Genomic DNA, 16,623 nt, shown 5'->3' on the forward strand with positions numbered 1-16,623 from the left:
AGGGCTGCCCAGAGAGAGATGGGAGGAAGTGTGTTTTTTTAATTGCTCTGTTAGGTTTTGTGGTTGCTAAGTTTTGAGCTGGAGTTATTCTATAAGGCGCTTATAAATCTTGTAAATAAAATAGGCAGAAGGGATGCTTCTTACCCCTCCCCTTGCTCAGGATGGGAATTTCTGGTATTCCTAATACATGGCTAACACCTGGGCAATTAAGCTATCCCAGCAGCCGGAAGCCTGGGACACCGAGCAGATTGGGAAGGCCATTCCGACCTGGCTGGACCTTGCTTTTTCTCAAGGAATAGGGTGTTTCTTTGACTGGACCCGTCTCTTCTTGCTCAAGGTTATCCGACATCACGAGCAAGGACCTGTATGACCTTCCGGATAAGGTAAGGCTGTGGATGTGTCCTTTTCTTTCACTCGAGACTGTACAGTGCAGCCAGATATGATGGGAGCAGGTGTGTAGCGGAAGAACTCTGTCCATCAGAGATCTTTGTAGTGAGCGGGAGGCAGGGAGAGAGTACCTAAAGAAATGGAAGGGCATGGCTTAATTTGTCCAAATAACCCAGCTATCCAATATTTGCTCTGCAAATCTATTTTTGTTCCAAAAATTTTGTTCCACAAACCAGAGCACAGCTGTTCAGTGTGCTGCCCCTGGAGTCTGGGTGCTTGTTGAATCGTGGATTGTGTTGTGTGCATTTGGCCATGCCAGCCAACATTGCTTGTTAACCACAAACAACACGCAGTTCACAACCCAGCAACATACCATGGGTTCCCTTCAAGGGTTGTTGGTGGCTAGCAAGCCATGATTCATTAGCATGGCTGGGTTCACACAGCTGCTCACGACTCAGCAGAAAAACGCAGTGCAGCAACAACCCATCTTCTGGCTTGTCACGGGGTGTGAACCCAGCCACTGGGACTTGCAGGTGCAAGAAGAGGGGTGTGCATATGGCCAGACGTTGAGTAAGCCGGAAGAGCTGGGGGTGGGCCGGAGAAGACCACACTTGCTTCCACACCTGTAAATGTTCTTGCAGGACATTTTGCCAAAGGCAGAGGAGCCCGAGGACGACGAAGAACTTTCCGGGTATGAAACGTGCCTTGCTAGCCCCATGGAGGGGGGAACAGGGCTGTCTCGGGGCATCTGGCCCTAAGTGGGGGGGCTGGAGTTCGAGAGCTGGGAGCCGACATCTTTTTGTCGATGCGCGGCCATCACCTGGTGCTGCTCTTGAGGCAGAAGCACTGGCAGAAGTCCCAATAGGATAACTTGAAAACCCATCCCATCTCTGCTGGGGAGACAGAACTACCAAACAGCAGAAAGCTCGGAAAAGAGGCAGCTGCCAGCTGATGCATCTCTGACGGCCCAAGCAGGGAGCTTGTGTCTTGGTGCAGCAGATGCTTTTCACAAGCTGGCGCGCTTCTTCACGTGGCAGGAAGTCCTGGGGCGGCCTTTGCGTGACAACTCCCATCAGGCTGGCAGTCGTGGCCGATGGTTCGGAATGGTGGGAGCTGTCCCCCAAAGCTGCTGGGGGGCGCCAGGTTGGAGGAGGCCCTTCTGGAAGCAGTTTCAGCACAGGGGTGAGCACGTTGCTAAAGCCCCCACCTCAGACTGGGCAGGAAGAGAAGGAAGGAGAGAGCGGGTCATCCAGGGAGCACGGTAACTTCAGCTCCCTCGAAGTCCAGAAGGAAAGGACTGTCTCCTCGTGGCCAGTGGCAACACAACGTTACCCTCAAGAAAAAGTGGCGTCGCCTTTGTCCTGTGTGGAATGGGGGTGACATGATTTTGCCTTCGCTGACCTGTACACTGGAATCTTCCTTCCTTCCTTGGCCTGCCCTCCAGCATTTCCAAGACTCCGGAAAGCCTAACATCTAAATCCACTGAGATCTCAGCGGAGCCAAAAAAGGAGGTAGGAAGTGGACACACAGAAATTGACAGTTTGGCTAGAACAAGCCGCCCTCTCACTGTATTCAGAACCGCGGGTTGAGCTTGGTTCGTTCGTTCGTTCGTTCGTTCATGGCTCACCTTTCCCACAAGGAGCTTGGGGCAGGGATCGCTGTCCTCCTCCTGCCTTTCTAAGAAAATCCTCCCAAGCAACCTGTGAAGTCGGTGAAGCTGGCAGCAGAATTCGGAGGGGCCAGAGGGCCGTCAGGCCCTGCCCCCTGCTCAGTGCAGGACTCACAGTTAAACCATCGCTCTCAGGTGGCTGCCCAGTTGCATCTTGAAGGCCTGCAGTGCAGACGAGCTCCCAGGTCACTGGTTCTACTGTGGTACTGCTCTCACAGTTGGGACATTTTCCCTGATTCCTAGCCAGAACCTGGCTTCCTGAGCCCATGATTCCATGTCCTGCCCTGCCCTCTGGGACGATCAAGAAGAGAGCCAGTCCTTCCCCTTTGTAACAACCTTCCGAGTACTCGACGAGCGCTGCCCTAGCTCCCCTGCCTTCTCCGCAGCCCTGCTGAATCCGTCCAAAGGGCCATCCAGTCCCGCCATGCTGACTTTGCCTGTCATGCAGACACTTAAGAAGTCCTGCTGGCTTCTTCTCCCCCTGTGTGCCCCTCGCAGCATCAGTCAAGCGTTTTTTTGTGGAACTCCTTCGTTTCCTTTGCTCTTGCCCAGGTTGCTGGAGCAGCTGCGAAAAGCCAGGACGCCCAAGCTAAGAAGCACCTGTGCGAGTCGTTTTACTCCTATCCAGGTGAGGTCCTGGAAGGCAGTGGGAGAGAAGGCTGGTCCGTGTCCTGCTGTCGTTTCCTGCAGAGTCAAACCCACGCCAGCCGTCTTTCACTTTTAGCCTTAGTTACTCTGAGTCCTTAGGAAAAAAGACATGGGTGGGATGTATGGGCTAAATATATTGTAACCTTCCGAGAGATTTTGGTAGCTTTGGTGTGAAAGGGGCAGATCCAGCACCTTATTGCAATCGCAGGGATCTCGTTCCATCTGAGGGATGAGTTGCACCTTGGGCAAGGATCTCCAGGGGCTTTATTCCAGTAGGATGTGGGGCTGAACCCAAAAGAGATGGGGTGAAAGTCCATAAGGGGAAGAGGCAATCAGACCAGCATATTGTAGCTTAAAGCTCTTCTCGCTGGCAACTAAGCCCTTGGAGCGGCATCGGAAGGGGCGAAGAGCAAGGGCAAAGCCGGGAGACCACCAAATGGCTGGCAGTTGTGGGGAAAGGACCAGCAACTCTGGCTCTGTGTGTTTCCACAGCAGTGGCCCCAGCACTGTGAGTCCAAAGGCAGTTAATCCTTTGTGGGTTTTCTGTGGTAAGGAAAACGTTGTGAGAAAACATGAAGAGTTTTCTCCAGACAATAAAACGAGGCAGGCCAACTGCAGCATAAGAACCTTCTTGAAATGACGGGTAACTTCCAGATGAGGCTGTTCTGCTGTCATCCAGGCCACATCCAGGCTGTCTTTCAGTTGTACCCTCCCCCCCCCCCACCGCCCCCCATGCTGCCCTCCTGCAGCTCCTGTCCTTTTCCTCACTGCGGAAAACCGGAATTGCTGCAGCATGCCTCCCGCCCAGAAGCATCAGGGCAATTCCATCTGAAAGCAGCAGCCCCATGTGAAGAAACTGTCCATTCCAGAAAAGAGCCTTTTTGGTCCTCAGTGGAACTGCTGAGAACAGCGTCTCTAAGCACAGGCACATCCTTCTGCAAGCGACCGACTGACCGTGCCTAATTATCCAGCCCCCTTCTCTTCTTTCTCCACTTAATCCCGGCTAGGTCTCGCCAGCTCCGTCTGGACCTTGGGGCAGCGAATCAGCCACTGGCGTCTGGCCCATCACCATGAATATCAGGCAGACCTGCCGGGTCAGGTGGGTGCGAAGGTACCCAGGTGCATATGAAGACAGGGCCAGAGCAGTGGGGAGAAGGAAAGGCCGGTTCTACTTTCAGTCTGAGTTAGGGGGTTTAGAGGGGACTCTGAAAAAGCAGCAAACTCACACTGCATCGTTGTGGTTGTGTGCCTTGGGCAACACTTACCGGGAATGGGTGCAGCTGTTCTGGAAGAGGACTGTGGAGGCTGGATCCAGTGTGGCGTATATACTGCAGGTCCTTTGCAAAGTTGGGCGCTTGCTTTAATTACAGGCTGCAGATGCAGCATGGGCAAAGTCCCTCGCCAGGCCGCCCCCAACACAGGCCCCCGCCAATGTGTTGATCCACCACAGCCCTTTTTCCAAACTAGCAAGGGGTATGTCAGCTGTGGATAATGGGGGTTATTATCCTACCTGTCTTACCGTAAGCTGGGGAAGGCAGACCTACCCTGGAGTCCCTGGATACCAAATTCATTTGCCCTTTCCTTCCTAGGATAAAATGTACAAACAAAGGCTTCTGAAGCATGAGCGAGAAATCAAAGCAGCTGTGAGTCTCTCCCATGGTCCCTCTTTTCCTGCCCCACAGGGCCCCGTCTGCCCCATGGATTGCCAGCTCACTCCACTCCTCCTCCTGCCTCGCCTTCGTTCATGAGGCTCAAAGCCCTTTGCGCAATAACCCAGAGCCTGGTTCCCTCCCGCCACACATGCGCACACGCACGCGCTTTGATAAGTGGTGCCATTAGATAAATTTAGACCAGCCTTCCCCAACTTGGTGCCTTGACGATTTATGGATGGGCACTTCCCAGAAATCCCGGCTGATGCCCAAAAGATCTGAGGGAGCATCAAGTTGGGCCCTGGGCTTGGTGGTCTTACCGGGCAGAGGAGGGGGACCCTTTCGAAGCGAAATGCATATTCCTTCCTTCCTTCCGAATGGATAAGCCTTCCCTACTCGTGCTCTGGGGGCCCTCCATTAATTCTGTTAGATGGCGCCCTGCCCCTTGTGCTTCTCCACTCAAGGCCGTGGATGATGGACAAGCAACGATTTTCATGCCGCAACGGTTTTCATTGTGTGCTTTAGAACCCTCCAGAGGTTCCAAGCTGTTTCAAACCTGGGGGAGCAGGAAGGTGGATTTCAAAAGTAGCCAGAATATTGGTTCAGGGAGATACGGAACATGCTGGGGACTCGGGACGTGTTCTCTTTCATTTGTTTCCTCTCCATCCCTCAGGTTCCTCTGCCTCTCCAGGAAGTGATTGAGGAAGAAGTGCTAGCCATCCTGACAGACACTGTGGAGGGTGAGCCCCTGCGAGAAGCACTGGCTTTGAGCACTCTCCTCTCATCCCTCTGCGTGGCCAGCGGGACTCCTGCCAGCTTCAATTCCATTTTTTTGATCCCTGTAATGGAACCAAACTTCACTTCACCCTTCCCCAACCTTCCGTGTTGGGTTGCAACCCTCATAATCTCCTGCTGACCAGCTGGGGATGGAAGCCAGCTAAAGAAGGGCTTCTTTAGCAAGTGACTTGAGCTTGCCTGAAACCACAATTTCTGTTTCCGAGAATGAGCCCAAAATTGAGGAAAGTGAAATGGAATCACGGCTTGTTCCACCTGCCAGAAATGTGGGAGAAAGAGGGAAGTGCCGTGTTTGGGCCCAAAGCGCTTCTGTGGTGTACTAAATCCTACTAAATGCAAACCATATACAGGCACTCAGATGAATAATAATTATTCTGTTTTTTCTCTTTCCTACCCCATCCCACTTCAGACTACCAGAAAAAATTAGGAGTGGAGCACCCCCTCACCAAACAGATGGAATACCAAGTAATTGCTCTTCAGCTCAAACTTGAGCGCAAAGGGGTGCTTTGACAAAAGACACCACACAGGAGTGTCCCCTGACACCACAATTGTCTTGACCTGGTAACAAAACAAGTAAACATAGCTGACTACCAATTCGTACTCAGAATCTTTTTTTGCCGGGGTCTGCCAAAAGTTGTGCTCATGGTTCAGAAGGAACAGAAATTCCAGACAGCGGTAAGTCGTAACACACTTCGTTTCTTCTTCCCAAATAGGATTCCGCAGATAGGGGGCCTCATTCTACCATTCGTCCTCGGCTTTCTGGGCATCAGCTTGGGCTTTTTCCCATCCCTATTCCTGGGAATGACAGTGAAAGATCTAGAGCTGAGATGGACAGACCTGACAATGCCCATTTCTCCCACTTGCTCATTTTTCCAATGTTAAATTTGGCTCACCCCAAACTTTCAGGATAGTTTTAAAACATAAAAAGTATTTGAATTTGAATGTATTTCTCCAAATACGCTTTTGTACACATTTTTGCCTAGTTTGCATGCTTTACAATCTATTTTCCTAGTGTGTTTTTGAATGTGTTTTGAACTGTGTTTTTGAATGTTCTTTTAACTACTACGCCTTTGCACATTTTCCCTCTATTTACCCATCCTTTGCCAAATTCAGAGAAGTAAGAATTGTGAAGGATAATTGAGTTTGGTTTGTGTACTGGTGAGTAAGTACAAACTTAGGAGAATTTTCATTAACATGCAATCAGGTGGCTTTCTCTACCCCTTGGAATCTCATTCAGGGGGTGTGACCCTCTTGGAGGGAAAGAAAGGGCAGCTTTCTTGATACTGCGGACTTCTCCATCTGTGCAAGAGCAACCTTAAGGCTTACCTCCACTGGGTTACATCAACTCCCCATTTAAAAAAAAATCAAATATTTATGTGCCATTCCTCAGCAATGATTTCAGAAGGGCCCAAGTTCCATCTCCAGCATCTTCAGGTACAGCTGGAAGGCTCCCTGCCTGAAGCCCTGGCAAGCAATCGCCGTTCCATGCCAGCGATAACGGGTCAATGGTTTAACTCAGCAGAAGGCAGCTTCTGATGGTTTTAAGCTTTCTCTTGGAAACCGCCCAGAGGGCTTCTGGCAGTAAGGACAGATAAAAGGAAGTCCTTTTTCTCGCAGCGCCTCGTTGAACTGTGCAACACGCTGTCCCAAGAAGGGGCGACGGCCATCCCTTTGGATGGCTTCACGATTCGCGGAGAAGGCTTTCTGTGACTTAAGACCATAAGCTGCCTCCAGTCTCAAGAGGCAGGGTGCTCCTGAGCACCCGCTGCTGGGGAACATGGGGAGGAGGGTGCCACCCTGGAAGCAGCTGGTTTTCCACGGTGTGAACAGTGCGCTAGATGAACCCTTGGTTTGATCTGGCATGGGCTTTTCTGTTTTCTAAACGCTTCTCTATGCTGGGGGCACCAGCTCCGTTCTCCTCTAAGTCGCAGCAACCAGCTGCAGCGTATCCTTAAGCCCTGTAAGTCTCAGGACTTATGGAAACATGTAGATCTGTCCCTAAAAAGAGCAACGTAACTTGATTTGTGTCCTGTGTGTGCACACTTCTGCCCCCCCCCCCACACTTCCCGTTTTATAGCAGGCCCCTTTTGAAAGGACAGCAAGCTCAAACACATCTCGTGACTCTCCTAGGCAGTGCCGAGACTCTCAAAGACAACATCCTCCCCTTTGCTGAGAACCTACTTTATCCCGAGGCGGCTTCAAAGAGGTTTTTGCGTAGGCATGACAAGGCCACAGCATGGCACAAGATGATTTAATTCACTAGCCCCCAAACCTAAGTTATTGCTTCCTCGAGCAAATGAGTTGTGTATGTTTTAGTAAACACTTGGAAACTTAGAAGAGGGAAATCCGTTCTCTGCCGTTTTTGCGGGATCTCCTTGGGTGGGGTCTCTGCCAAAGGGGGGGGGGTCTCTGCAGCGCTTGGTCCTTGGTGAATTGGCCTCCTCTAGCCCAGGACATTGCCCGGTGTCCCCACATGCCAGCACCTCTCCCCCCGCCCCGGACCCCGGTGCCTGGGCCGCGAGAGACTAGGAGGGCTCCGCGTCCTCCATCTGTCCTTGTTTACACACGGCTCCAAGTCCGAAGCCACAAAGCTCCGCCGTCAAATATTTACCTGGAGCGGAGTCCCCCAACCCTCTGTCTGCCTTCCTTCCTATCTGCCCCGCCTTGCTTACCTCTCCCCCCCCCCCATAGAGCACTTAAACACACAGCGTTTTGTCTCCTGCCCTACATTCCCCTTTCCCTATGAAGGGGTCCTTTGTCCCGCAACCCGCAACTCTCTGTTTGCACTCGTGAGGCCCCTGCCAAGCCTTTGACAAGCACTTGGCTTGGGGAGTGTGTCTGTTTGTGTGTGTGTGTGTGTGTGTGTGTGTGTGTGTGTGTGGGTGGTGGAAGGGGCTGGATCCCAAGAAGAGCTGTCGGATTTCCTCCTAAAAAAACTTCCAGGAGATTCCAGGCTCAGCCATTCCGGCCCTTTTTGTTGGGCTTACGCTGAGCTATGGATCATCTGGGACTCGCGTGCCAGAGCTGCGCAGGAAAAATTGGCAATAAAAGGAGAATGTGCAGAACTATGGTAATCAGCTCAGGGATCCTGTTCAAGGGAGACCAGGAAGCACAAGGGATCCAGGCGGGCTTGCTCCCGCTACTGTCCGCCCCCACCACTCACACTTTTAAAGAAAGCAACGAGCTGTGAGTCTGTGCGGAAAGGAGCCAACACCCCCCCCCCCTCAGGCCAGAGAAAAAAGAGGCAACAGCCAGCCCTCGCTTTCAAATTCCTTGGGCAAAAACAAAAGCAAGACAATCATTTGTGAACACAGCCGGATCAGCGGGAGGAGTCTCTCATGGGGGGTGGAGCCACAACAAGAGGAGGGGCCTGTTCCTGGAAGGCGGGGCCAGGATAAAAGGGGCGGGGCCTGGCACTGGTGGGCAGAGTAAAGTCAGGCGGGAGATCTTTTCCTGGTGACTTGTGGGGGGCCCCTCCGTGCCAGTCCGCCAGCGAGTGTGGGCCCCTTCCCCCACTGCCCTCCTCCTCCTCCTCCTCAGCGGCAACGGCAGGATTTCACAACCATGTTGCTGAGCTGCTGTACTTTGGGCGAGCGGCCGACGTAGTAGAGGATGGTCAGGGGGTCCAGTTCGTGGGGGACGCAGCAAGGGGCGGCCGAGGCCTCGGGGTTCAGCTTGTTGTACAGGGGGAGCACCTGCGGGAGGGCAGGGTTGAACAGAGAGGCTGTTAGGAGAGAGGCGCACCTCCTCCCTCCACTTCTATCAGCTGGCATCTCCTGCATGCTTTCATTAAACAATTATTCCACCAAAATTACTCCCTTGCTGCCCTAGATGCTTGGTACCGTCTGCGTCTGGAACGCCTACGTCGTGATCGTCTCTTTGCCTTCTGGTCCCTCCTCCAGATTACGCAATTTCCATGAGGATTTGGCTCATCCGTTCATGCCCAAGTATAACAAAATGTAAGTACATCTAAGAGTATTTACTCAGCCCTTGTCCACCTGCCACTTTCCCTCCCTCTCCCTCTGTTCTCCTCCTCCTCCTGTCCTCACCACCTCTGGTGCAAAATTTTAAGCATATGTTCCTTGCAGCAGGTGGCAGAAAGCAAGTTTCTTTTACTTTCGTTATTCCATAAAACACCATGTAGACTGCTAATATTAATGCATTATGTGACATGGGGCTGGGGAAGCAGAGCCCTGGGGGCCCAATCGGGTTGTCCTAGGTTCCAATCTGGCCCTCCTTGGCTCTAGTTGGCCCATATCTAGACATGGATACGCTCCATTCCCCTTTCTCTCAACCACTCTCGGCAGTTTTCCAGCTTCTCCCATTCAAAAAGGCCTCTTCTACAGCTTCCTTGCTGACAGCAAGAGCTCTTAAGAAACACCAAGCAGGTAATTTGGCCCTGCCCCCTTCTGTCTTGGGCCCCATTCACTCCCGGAATGTCTTCCCGCCTTCCAGAACCTCTGCAGAATGAAACTCAGCCCTCAGCCTGAAAGAAACCCTAACCCTACCCCCTTAACCCCATGCATTACATCATTCCTGGTAAGAGTGAACTTAGATGGTAAATGCCAACAGATGCAAAGCCAAAAAGCAGCAGTGTAGAAACCAGAGAAGCAGGGCGAAGACCCTGAGGTTGGCAAAGTGTTAAAAAAAAAATGTTGAAACTGACAGTGTACCAGAAAGCCCAGCGAGGACGGAATGTGCTCGAAATGTTGCATATAGATCAGAAAGGGAAGCTGGGGTGGGGTGGAAGAGATGTTCCCAGGAGGGTAGGGCTGGCTGAAAGACCACACAAGGGCCCTCCTGTGTGACCTTCCCTTGCGGGGATCTCCGTGCTCATTGCTCATTTGTGATTTAGTGGTGGACTTCTTGATCGCCCAGCTATAAAAATAATGTGTCCTTTGCAAAAAGCTCTTGGTCTGGAGAGGAGGGGGGCGAGGGCCACTCTTACCATATTGTACTGGGTGTCCGTGCTCCACACGTACCGGCAGCTTCCGGCACAGAAGTTGGCCTTGTAACCTTTGGGCTGGTGGATCCACTTCCATTTCAGATCCTTGCGGAAGTCGATGTACAGGGTGCGGAGGCAGCAGCCCTGATCATTACTCCTGGAGCGGGATGGGGTGGAGAGAGCAGATTTACGTCGTGCTGCCAGGCGGAATTCACAGGCTAGGGCTGACGGACGTGGCCGGTGGCAAGAAACGGGCCATGTTAGAGCATCGTGGTTCGTTTCCTATACTTGTTGTCTTGGGACTGGGGAACCGGAGGCAGGCCCAGCGTGGTCCCAAAGGCTACATATCGGTGGCTGCTCACCTTGGCAGCAGGATGCCTGAGGCTCGGAGGCAGCACACCTGGAAAAATGCTTTGCGCCTGCATCCTCTAGGCATCCGAAGTTAGCCCTGTGGGGCTAGGATGCTTGGGCTAGACTGGCCAGGAGCAGGAGCTTTGGACTACACATCTCATCAGCCCCATCGAGGATGACCTACACTCAAGGATGGTGGGAGCGGAAGCCTCAATGGAGCACCAGGGTACCAAGTCGCCTAAAAAGCATTTCAGCCTTTTGGAATAGAGAAAAATCAGTGCCAAAGGCGGGGAGCTAATGAAGCACTGGCAGTTGAGTCGAAAGGCCTGGGGAGGGGCGTGGCCACCTGGGGGAGGGGCGTGGCCACAGCATTAGGTGCTCCAGGGCCCGGCACTGTGCGGATGCCTTGAGCCTCCGCATCTCCTCACCTGGCACAGCTGGGAGCGTTGGCTGCCCTGCGGCGGCGCCCCTTTGGGGAGGGCTCCAGGCGGTGCGGGGGCAGCAGGGTGAGGATCAAGTGGGGGGCTTTTCCACGGAGGTCCGGTGGCCGCGCACGGCCTCTCCACGCCTCTCGGAGGAGGTCATCGTCGAGGCCTGCGTGTGTATAGAAAGCAGCCGGCGGAGTCAAGAACATGCAGGATGGAGAGAGAGGTTGGGAAGCACCTCCTGGGGCCCCCACCTGCATGCATACCTGCAAACCGCGCCTCCAGCTCCTCGCTGTGGTTGGGGTTGATCGTGTTTCCAGCAGGGACGTAAGTGCAGCAGGGACAATGAACTCCCAGTTTGAGGCCCAGGTTTCTCTCTGGGAAGAGGATGCAGGGAGGAGGGGAATTGAAGGAGAAAATTGAGATTCTTCCGTTCTAAAGGTGAGAGCGTTGCCTGTCCAGTCATCGCCAATGCGATGCCTTCTCTTGCATCTCCCAGAACCTTCTGACAAATACTGGCTGGGGATGGTGGGAGCTGTCATCTTTCTTTTAGCTGATTCTGCTGCTCCCAAGCCCTTGCCCAGCAGCTTCTGCCACATAGGAACTAAGCCAGCGATGCTTCACTGCACCCCTGCACTTCCTCTCAATTGCAGGAACAGGCATAGATTTCTCCATGCATCCAGCTGATGTTTAAGGTATAGGCCCCGAGGCAGTAAAACACCTGCCCACAGGTGGGTGTGTGATACCAGCTGGCCATTTATGCATTGCCAAGAAAAGAGAAAAAAACTATTTTAACTTATGTTCATCGATGCAGATTTAGCAAGCATTAGTATAATTCCAATTAAAATGCAGAATATCTCACCACACTGAAGAAGGCTGCAGCCGGGTGACTGGTGTGCTCAGATGCCACTAACTGTGGATGGGAAACGTCCAGGAGCTTTTTGTCTTATATGTTTTCCCCACTTGCGACCAGACTTGGGCTGGGCAGCCCATCAGATAGACGGTACCATCAAACAGAGGACTGTCCTCTGACAGGTCTTCAGACAGAGGACTGTTCTCTCTAAAGAAGGACACCTAGGCAGCCTCCTAACAGTCTATAGGAAGGGGCTGGCTGTGGGCCAAAGCTGGGGGAAGAAACAGCCGGGCTGTTAAAGGAACACAAGCTTTCGCCCCTCTTTGGACAGTGGAAAGAGGTACCAAATAGGCATGGTTTTCCTCTGCTACCTCAGAGCAGTTATATGAAAGCTGATGCAGGAAGGGAAAGTGGCAGGGACTGGATAGGATTTGCTCACCGGCTCAGTGGTCAGGTATGTCTCAGGGTGTTCATTTACCCCAGACTAAAAACCTTCCTGGCAGAGAATCTTAACTCCGTCCACGCAAGGTGGCGGGGAAAAGAACTCCCACCTCTTTTATCCAGCCACTGGCTGATGGTCTCCGTGACGTCAAAGGACACCCATTCAGCCCGGTCCATTGGGCGCAGTGTCTGGCTCTCCACGTAACGCTGGGTCGGTGCAGAGGGTTCCCTTGCCCGAACCACCTGGGGAGAAGTTTCTTTTTATTTGACATGTTCTTAAACGTATTCCCAGCCTTTCCTCATACATTCTCACAAAGTGGGAGACAAAATACATGTCTGTGTATGTTCGGAATGCAAGAAGTCTTCGTAGGTTTGCACCCTTGGCCTTTCAAAATAACTGGCCAAAGCCAAGCAAAAGGGATGTAAATGCCTGAAACGTGAACCAATTTGTCAATGAGTTTAACAAAACCTTTTTGTTTTGGTTTTCCTGATGCCTAAAAGATAGTAAGGAGGTGACTCCATGTGAGAGGGAAGCATCACAGTCCAGAACACCGCTATTGAAAAGGCTCCTCCCATGCAGACAGCCAGGAACCCCAACTAGTGCAGTTTTCCTGGTTCTCTGTGTGGAGCAGAGCCACGCTCGAGACCATTTCTGTGAAGGCCCTGAGCCTTTCTTAGGAGAGAAAAGGGCCACCAGTTCAGCAAAAGCAATTTTGCACGGGAGCCCAAATGAAAGCGATGGAGAAGGAGAACCTTCCAAACTATTGGCACTTGGTGGGGAAATGGGAACCACGGGGGCCATGCATGGAAAGGTGTGCGCACATTTTGAAGTGCGGGGTTTCATCATGGCTGCCCACACAGGGATGTCCCTAAGGGGAGTTGAAAAATGCCGCTTGATCCATAGCTGCATAGGTGTGCACACGCATGTTTACCTGCATGCGCTTACATACACACACTGAAAAGCAGCAGTTCATCGGATAACACTCTGTTCATTAGGATCAGCAGGCAGTCAGAGAATAGAGAGCTGGCGAGGAACAGCGCGGTGCATTGACAAGCCTGGGCTGGAGAGACCTGAGGTTGCCCGAGGAAGAGCACAACATTTCTGTTGGAGCGTAGAGAGTCACCCAGTTGGCTCCATGGCTGAGCAGGGACTCGAACCCAGATCACCTCAGTCCCGCGCTCTTCACCACCACACCACATTGACTGAATATGGGTTGAGAGTGGTTTATCATGGAACAGTGGATTCAAGCATGGGTTATCATGCTGTCTGAACCCGGCAGTGAGAACAACCCACATTTGATAACCCAGACTTCACAACCCAGCCACAAACCATGGGTTCTCTTCATGGGTTGTGCTTGCTTAAGGCTTGTTAGTATAGCTGGTTTAAGGCAATGTGATAACCCGTTTCAACAATAACCCATCATTCCACATCAACTCTCACTCGACCCTCGAGCGTAGCTTTGTGTTGTGTTGTCCGAACCTAGCTGGATCCTCGCACTAGCAATCAGAACTTACTTCCAGCAATTCCATCTTTTTTCCCCCTATCAGATTTTCCGAGGAAACAACAGGAAAACCCAGAGAGAGCTGCAAGAAGACAACAACACCTGGAAGCCCTGCAAAATCTTGTGAATGGGTCAGGGCAAGATAAACCAACTCGTCTGGAGTTACATGAGCACAAGGTAATGAGTGTCAGTTACTTCGTGGGTGGGAGCTCTCTCTGCTGGCGAGGGGCAGAGGACACTTGCCTGATAGAGTTCAATGCGCTGCTCCGAAGCTCGTGCCCGGGGGTTCGGGACACGGTAGACTCGCAGTTCGGCCTGGATGAGGCTGCTGAGGTTGGCCTCAGCGCCGGAGACATCAAAACGCAGAAGACGGAAGAAAGGGCTGCTTTGGATGCTAGCAATGGAGTCTGCAGAGACGGAGAAAGACTAGGATCGCCACACGTCACAAGAAGGTAAGGAAACGGCCATCGCTCTTTCACAAACGTTCCAAGGACATTCCCAACCCCATTTTATTCATCATCCAGGCTTCATGTTTATATATTTCACAAAGCACATCATATCTCTCTCTGGCTAGCTGCTTTATCCCAGCCTGTTTGTAACTGTTTAGCTGCTTGCCCTGTCATATGCAATGCTGGATTCATTTACATTTTCATTGCCTACACAACCTCTCGCCATTTGGTGATGGAACCTTCCCTGGGTGATTGGTAAAGGCCACTCAGGTGTGCAAGGCAGGGCTTGCTTGGGGAGTGCCCTCGAGGTACTCGTGGGCCAGCTGCTTATGTACAGTTTGCCTCCTTGCGACTGAAGGAGCCCTGCTGGCTCAGACCAGAGACGCATCTGGCCTACTCTCCTGATTCCAGCAGGGGACAGACAAATGCCTCCTCCTAGGAATCCCATCAGAGGGGCAGCACTGGGTACAGTGCCTCTGAACATGGGTGAGAGGCTTTTGTGGCGAACTCATCATGGTAGCTCTCGGCCTAATTCTGATTAATGTCCTCTGTACCCTTTCCACTGCCTTCCACCCCTCTAAAATGTTCCTTTGGGGGCACTGCTAGGTCTTGGGCCAGGGGTCTTCAGCCCCAGATCTATTCCAAAGGGCCCCGGATCTGTGACTGTGGGAAAGACGGACTCTCCGCACGTGCTGCAGCACCCCCACCCCCTCCTTTCCCCTTTGTGGCATTTAACCTTGTATTTCTTCGGTTTGAGACGATCTGGCTCAGGGTTCCAGTTAAATACAGAGCGCATTTTATTTGGGCCGATTCAGATAGAAATGTAATTGTCTGGCCGTGCCATCTGTGGCCGCCAATAAACCCTCTTAATGAATTCTAAATCATTTTGACAAATAAAAAGCCACGTGTGCAGCTTTCGTGCACATTTCTGCCCTGAGGCCCCAGGTCCCTCCAGAGCCTAGCAAGACCCCTGCAGTCCGCCCTTCCTGCGCTTTCTCCCTCACTGTGGACCCCGCCAATCCAGCCAGCCGCCGCCGCCTCCTCCTCCTCCTCCTTACTGTCCGAGTGCCCGTAGGGCAACATGTCCACGCGCCGCACTTCCTTGGCATAGTACTCCTCTTCCTCGCTGCTGCCGGCGCTCCGTCCGCCGCAGGCCGCCCGCTCATGCACCAGCTCCTGCGTGCTGTTGTACAGCAGCATCACCTCGGGAGGCGGCTGCCGGGGCACCCCTGCCGCTTCCTCGGGGGGGGTCAGCAGCTGCAGCTTGCTGAGGATTTGCCCCCGCACGGCCTGCACTCGGCGGGCCCGGGCCGCCTCCAGGTCCAGGATCTGGCACGTCGAGAGTGCCAGGGCCACGCCGTGGGGCACCAGCAAGAGCATCAGGCAGAGCATGCTTGGGGGGCAAAGTCTCCCCAGGGGGAGGGAGAACAGGGGCTCTTATCCGAACACCCCACTAGGCCGGCGACAAGTTCCGCTGTCCACTGCCAGGGTGCAGGGAGCCGCTGTTCAGTCCTGACGGGATCCGTCACAGGCTGCCGGATCTGGACATCCCCCCGAGTGGATGCACAAAGGCTTTGGAAGCTGTGCACAAGCCCCGAGCACGGGAGCAGAGGGGGCGTCACCAGCGGGTGGAGTGGGACACCCCCTCAGTGCAGGCATCGGAGGTATGTGTGGCCACCACCGCGTTGTTCTCGCCGCAAGCTGCTGTGCTGTGCTGTGCTGTGCTGTGCTGTGTGCAACCAGAGAACCGGGCAGAGAGTTGCTTGGTGCTCTCTTTGCAGAGAGCTCCGAGAGAGAGAGAGAGAGAGAGAGAGAAGCTCTCCCCCGTCATCCTCCACCCGCTTCCTGCCACATGCTTTTGCTCCACAGAGCAAGCATTGATCCCCAGGCGTGGCAGAGAGAAGGGCCAGGAGCGCTGCAAAAAGGTCCGAGGAGTGTAGTGCCTTGCGTGCTGTTGCACTCCGCTCTGCCTCTCCATGCTCCCAGATTCCCTCTTTTCCTTCCCGGTGCTTTGCGTGCTGATGCGCCGACACAGATGCAAAAGGCCGGCCACTGCATCTGCTCCTGAGCCAAGGCTAAGCTGTTTTTCTCCAAAGGCCGGACAGCAGAGCGATTACGGCAACACCACCACTGACAACATAGAGAAGCTGACCAGCCGAGTTTAATGCGGCTTGGACGTTGACCCCACTGCCACGAGGGACGGCTCCAGCCCTTGCCAGCTGGTTTCAGTCCATTTTCAGCGCTTGCATTTTATTGGATTGGCCCCTGCCACGGAGCTTCTGTCTCAGAAAAACAGTGGGCTCAACCTTTGAGAATCCTCCTCCTTTTGCATTTTGCTCCTGCTGGGTGCTGCTTTTCCAGATTTTGCTGGTGCTTTGGAAGGATGAAGGACTAATACTGACAAGCAATAACAAGGAAATCTCAAAGGAGCCTGGAAATGGGAGTAAGAGACAGCAGAAACACACGCGGTGCTGTTGTGACTGAGGGAAAAGGAGCTGGAAGAAGAAGA

The 16,623-nt window shown here is 53.1% G+C and overlaps 1 protein-coding gene across 1 annotated transcript; it reads right to left on the bottom strand.

The window, feature by feature from the left end:
• Positions 1 to 8,684: 8,684 nt before the first annotated feature.
• LOC123032486 (transforming growth factor beta-2 proprotein-like) lies at positions 8,685 to 15,506 on the bottom strand. The gene is made up of 7 exons (XM_044448382.1): positions 15,173 to 15,506; positions 13,909 to 14,072; positions 12,274 to 12,406; positions 11,136 to 11,246; positions 10,873 to 11,038; positions 10,097 to 10,250; positions 8,685 to 8,843 (listed from the first exon to the last, which is right to left on the bottom strand). Exons 1-7 carry the CDS (start codon positions 15,504 to 15,506, stop codon positions 8,685 to 8,687), a joined length of 1,221 nt encoding a protein of 406 aa, XP_044304317.1.
• Positions 15,507 to 16,623: the final 1,117 nt, after the last annotated feature.

Source organism: Varanus komodoensis, unplaced genomic scaffold (assembly GCF_004798865.1).
Source record: "Varanus komodoensis strain SLA01 unplaced genomic scaffold, ASM479886v1 scaffold55, whole genome shotgun sequence".
NCBI classification, from domain to species: Eukaryota; Metazoa; Chordata; class Lepidosauria; order Squamata; family Varanidae; genus Varanus; species Varanus komodoensis.

Bases quoted from the DNA above. Each gene is read 5' to 3' on its own strand.
- LOC123032486 (XM_044448382.1), bottom strand. From the start codon at position 15,506: ATGCTCTGCCTGATGCTCTTGCTGGTGCCCCACGGCGTGGCCCTGGCA. The intron at 11,039-11,135 runs GTATGCATGCAG...ATACACACGCAG, and splicing joins GCTGGAGGCGCGGTTTGCAG to GCCTCGACGATGACCTCCTC. The intron at 8,844-10,096 runs GTAAGAGTGGCC...GCCCTCCCGCAG, and splicing joins CGGACACCCAGTACAATATG to GTGCTCCCCCTGTACAACAA.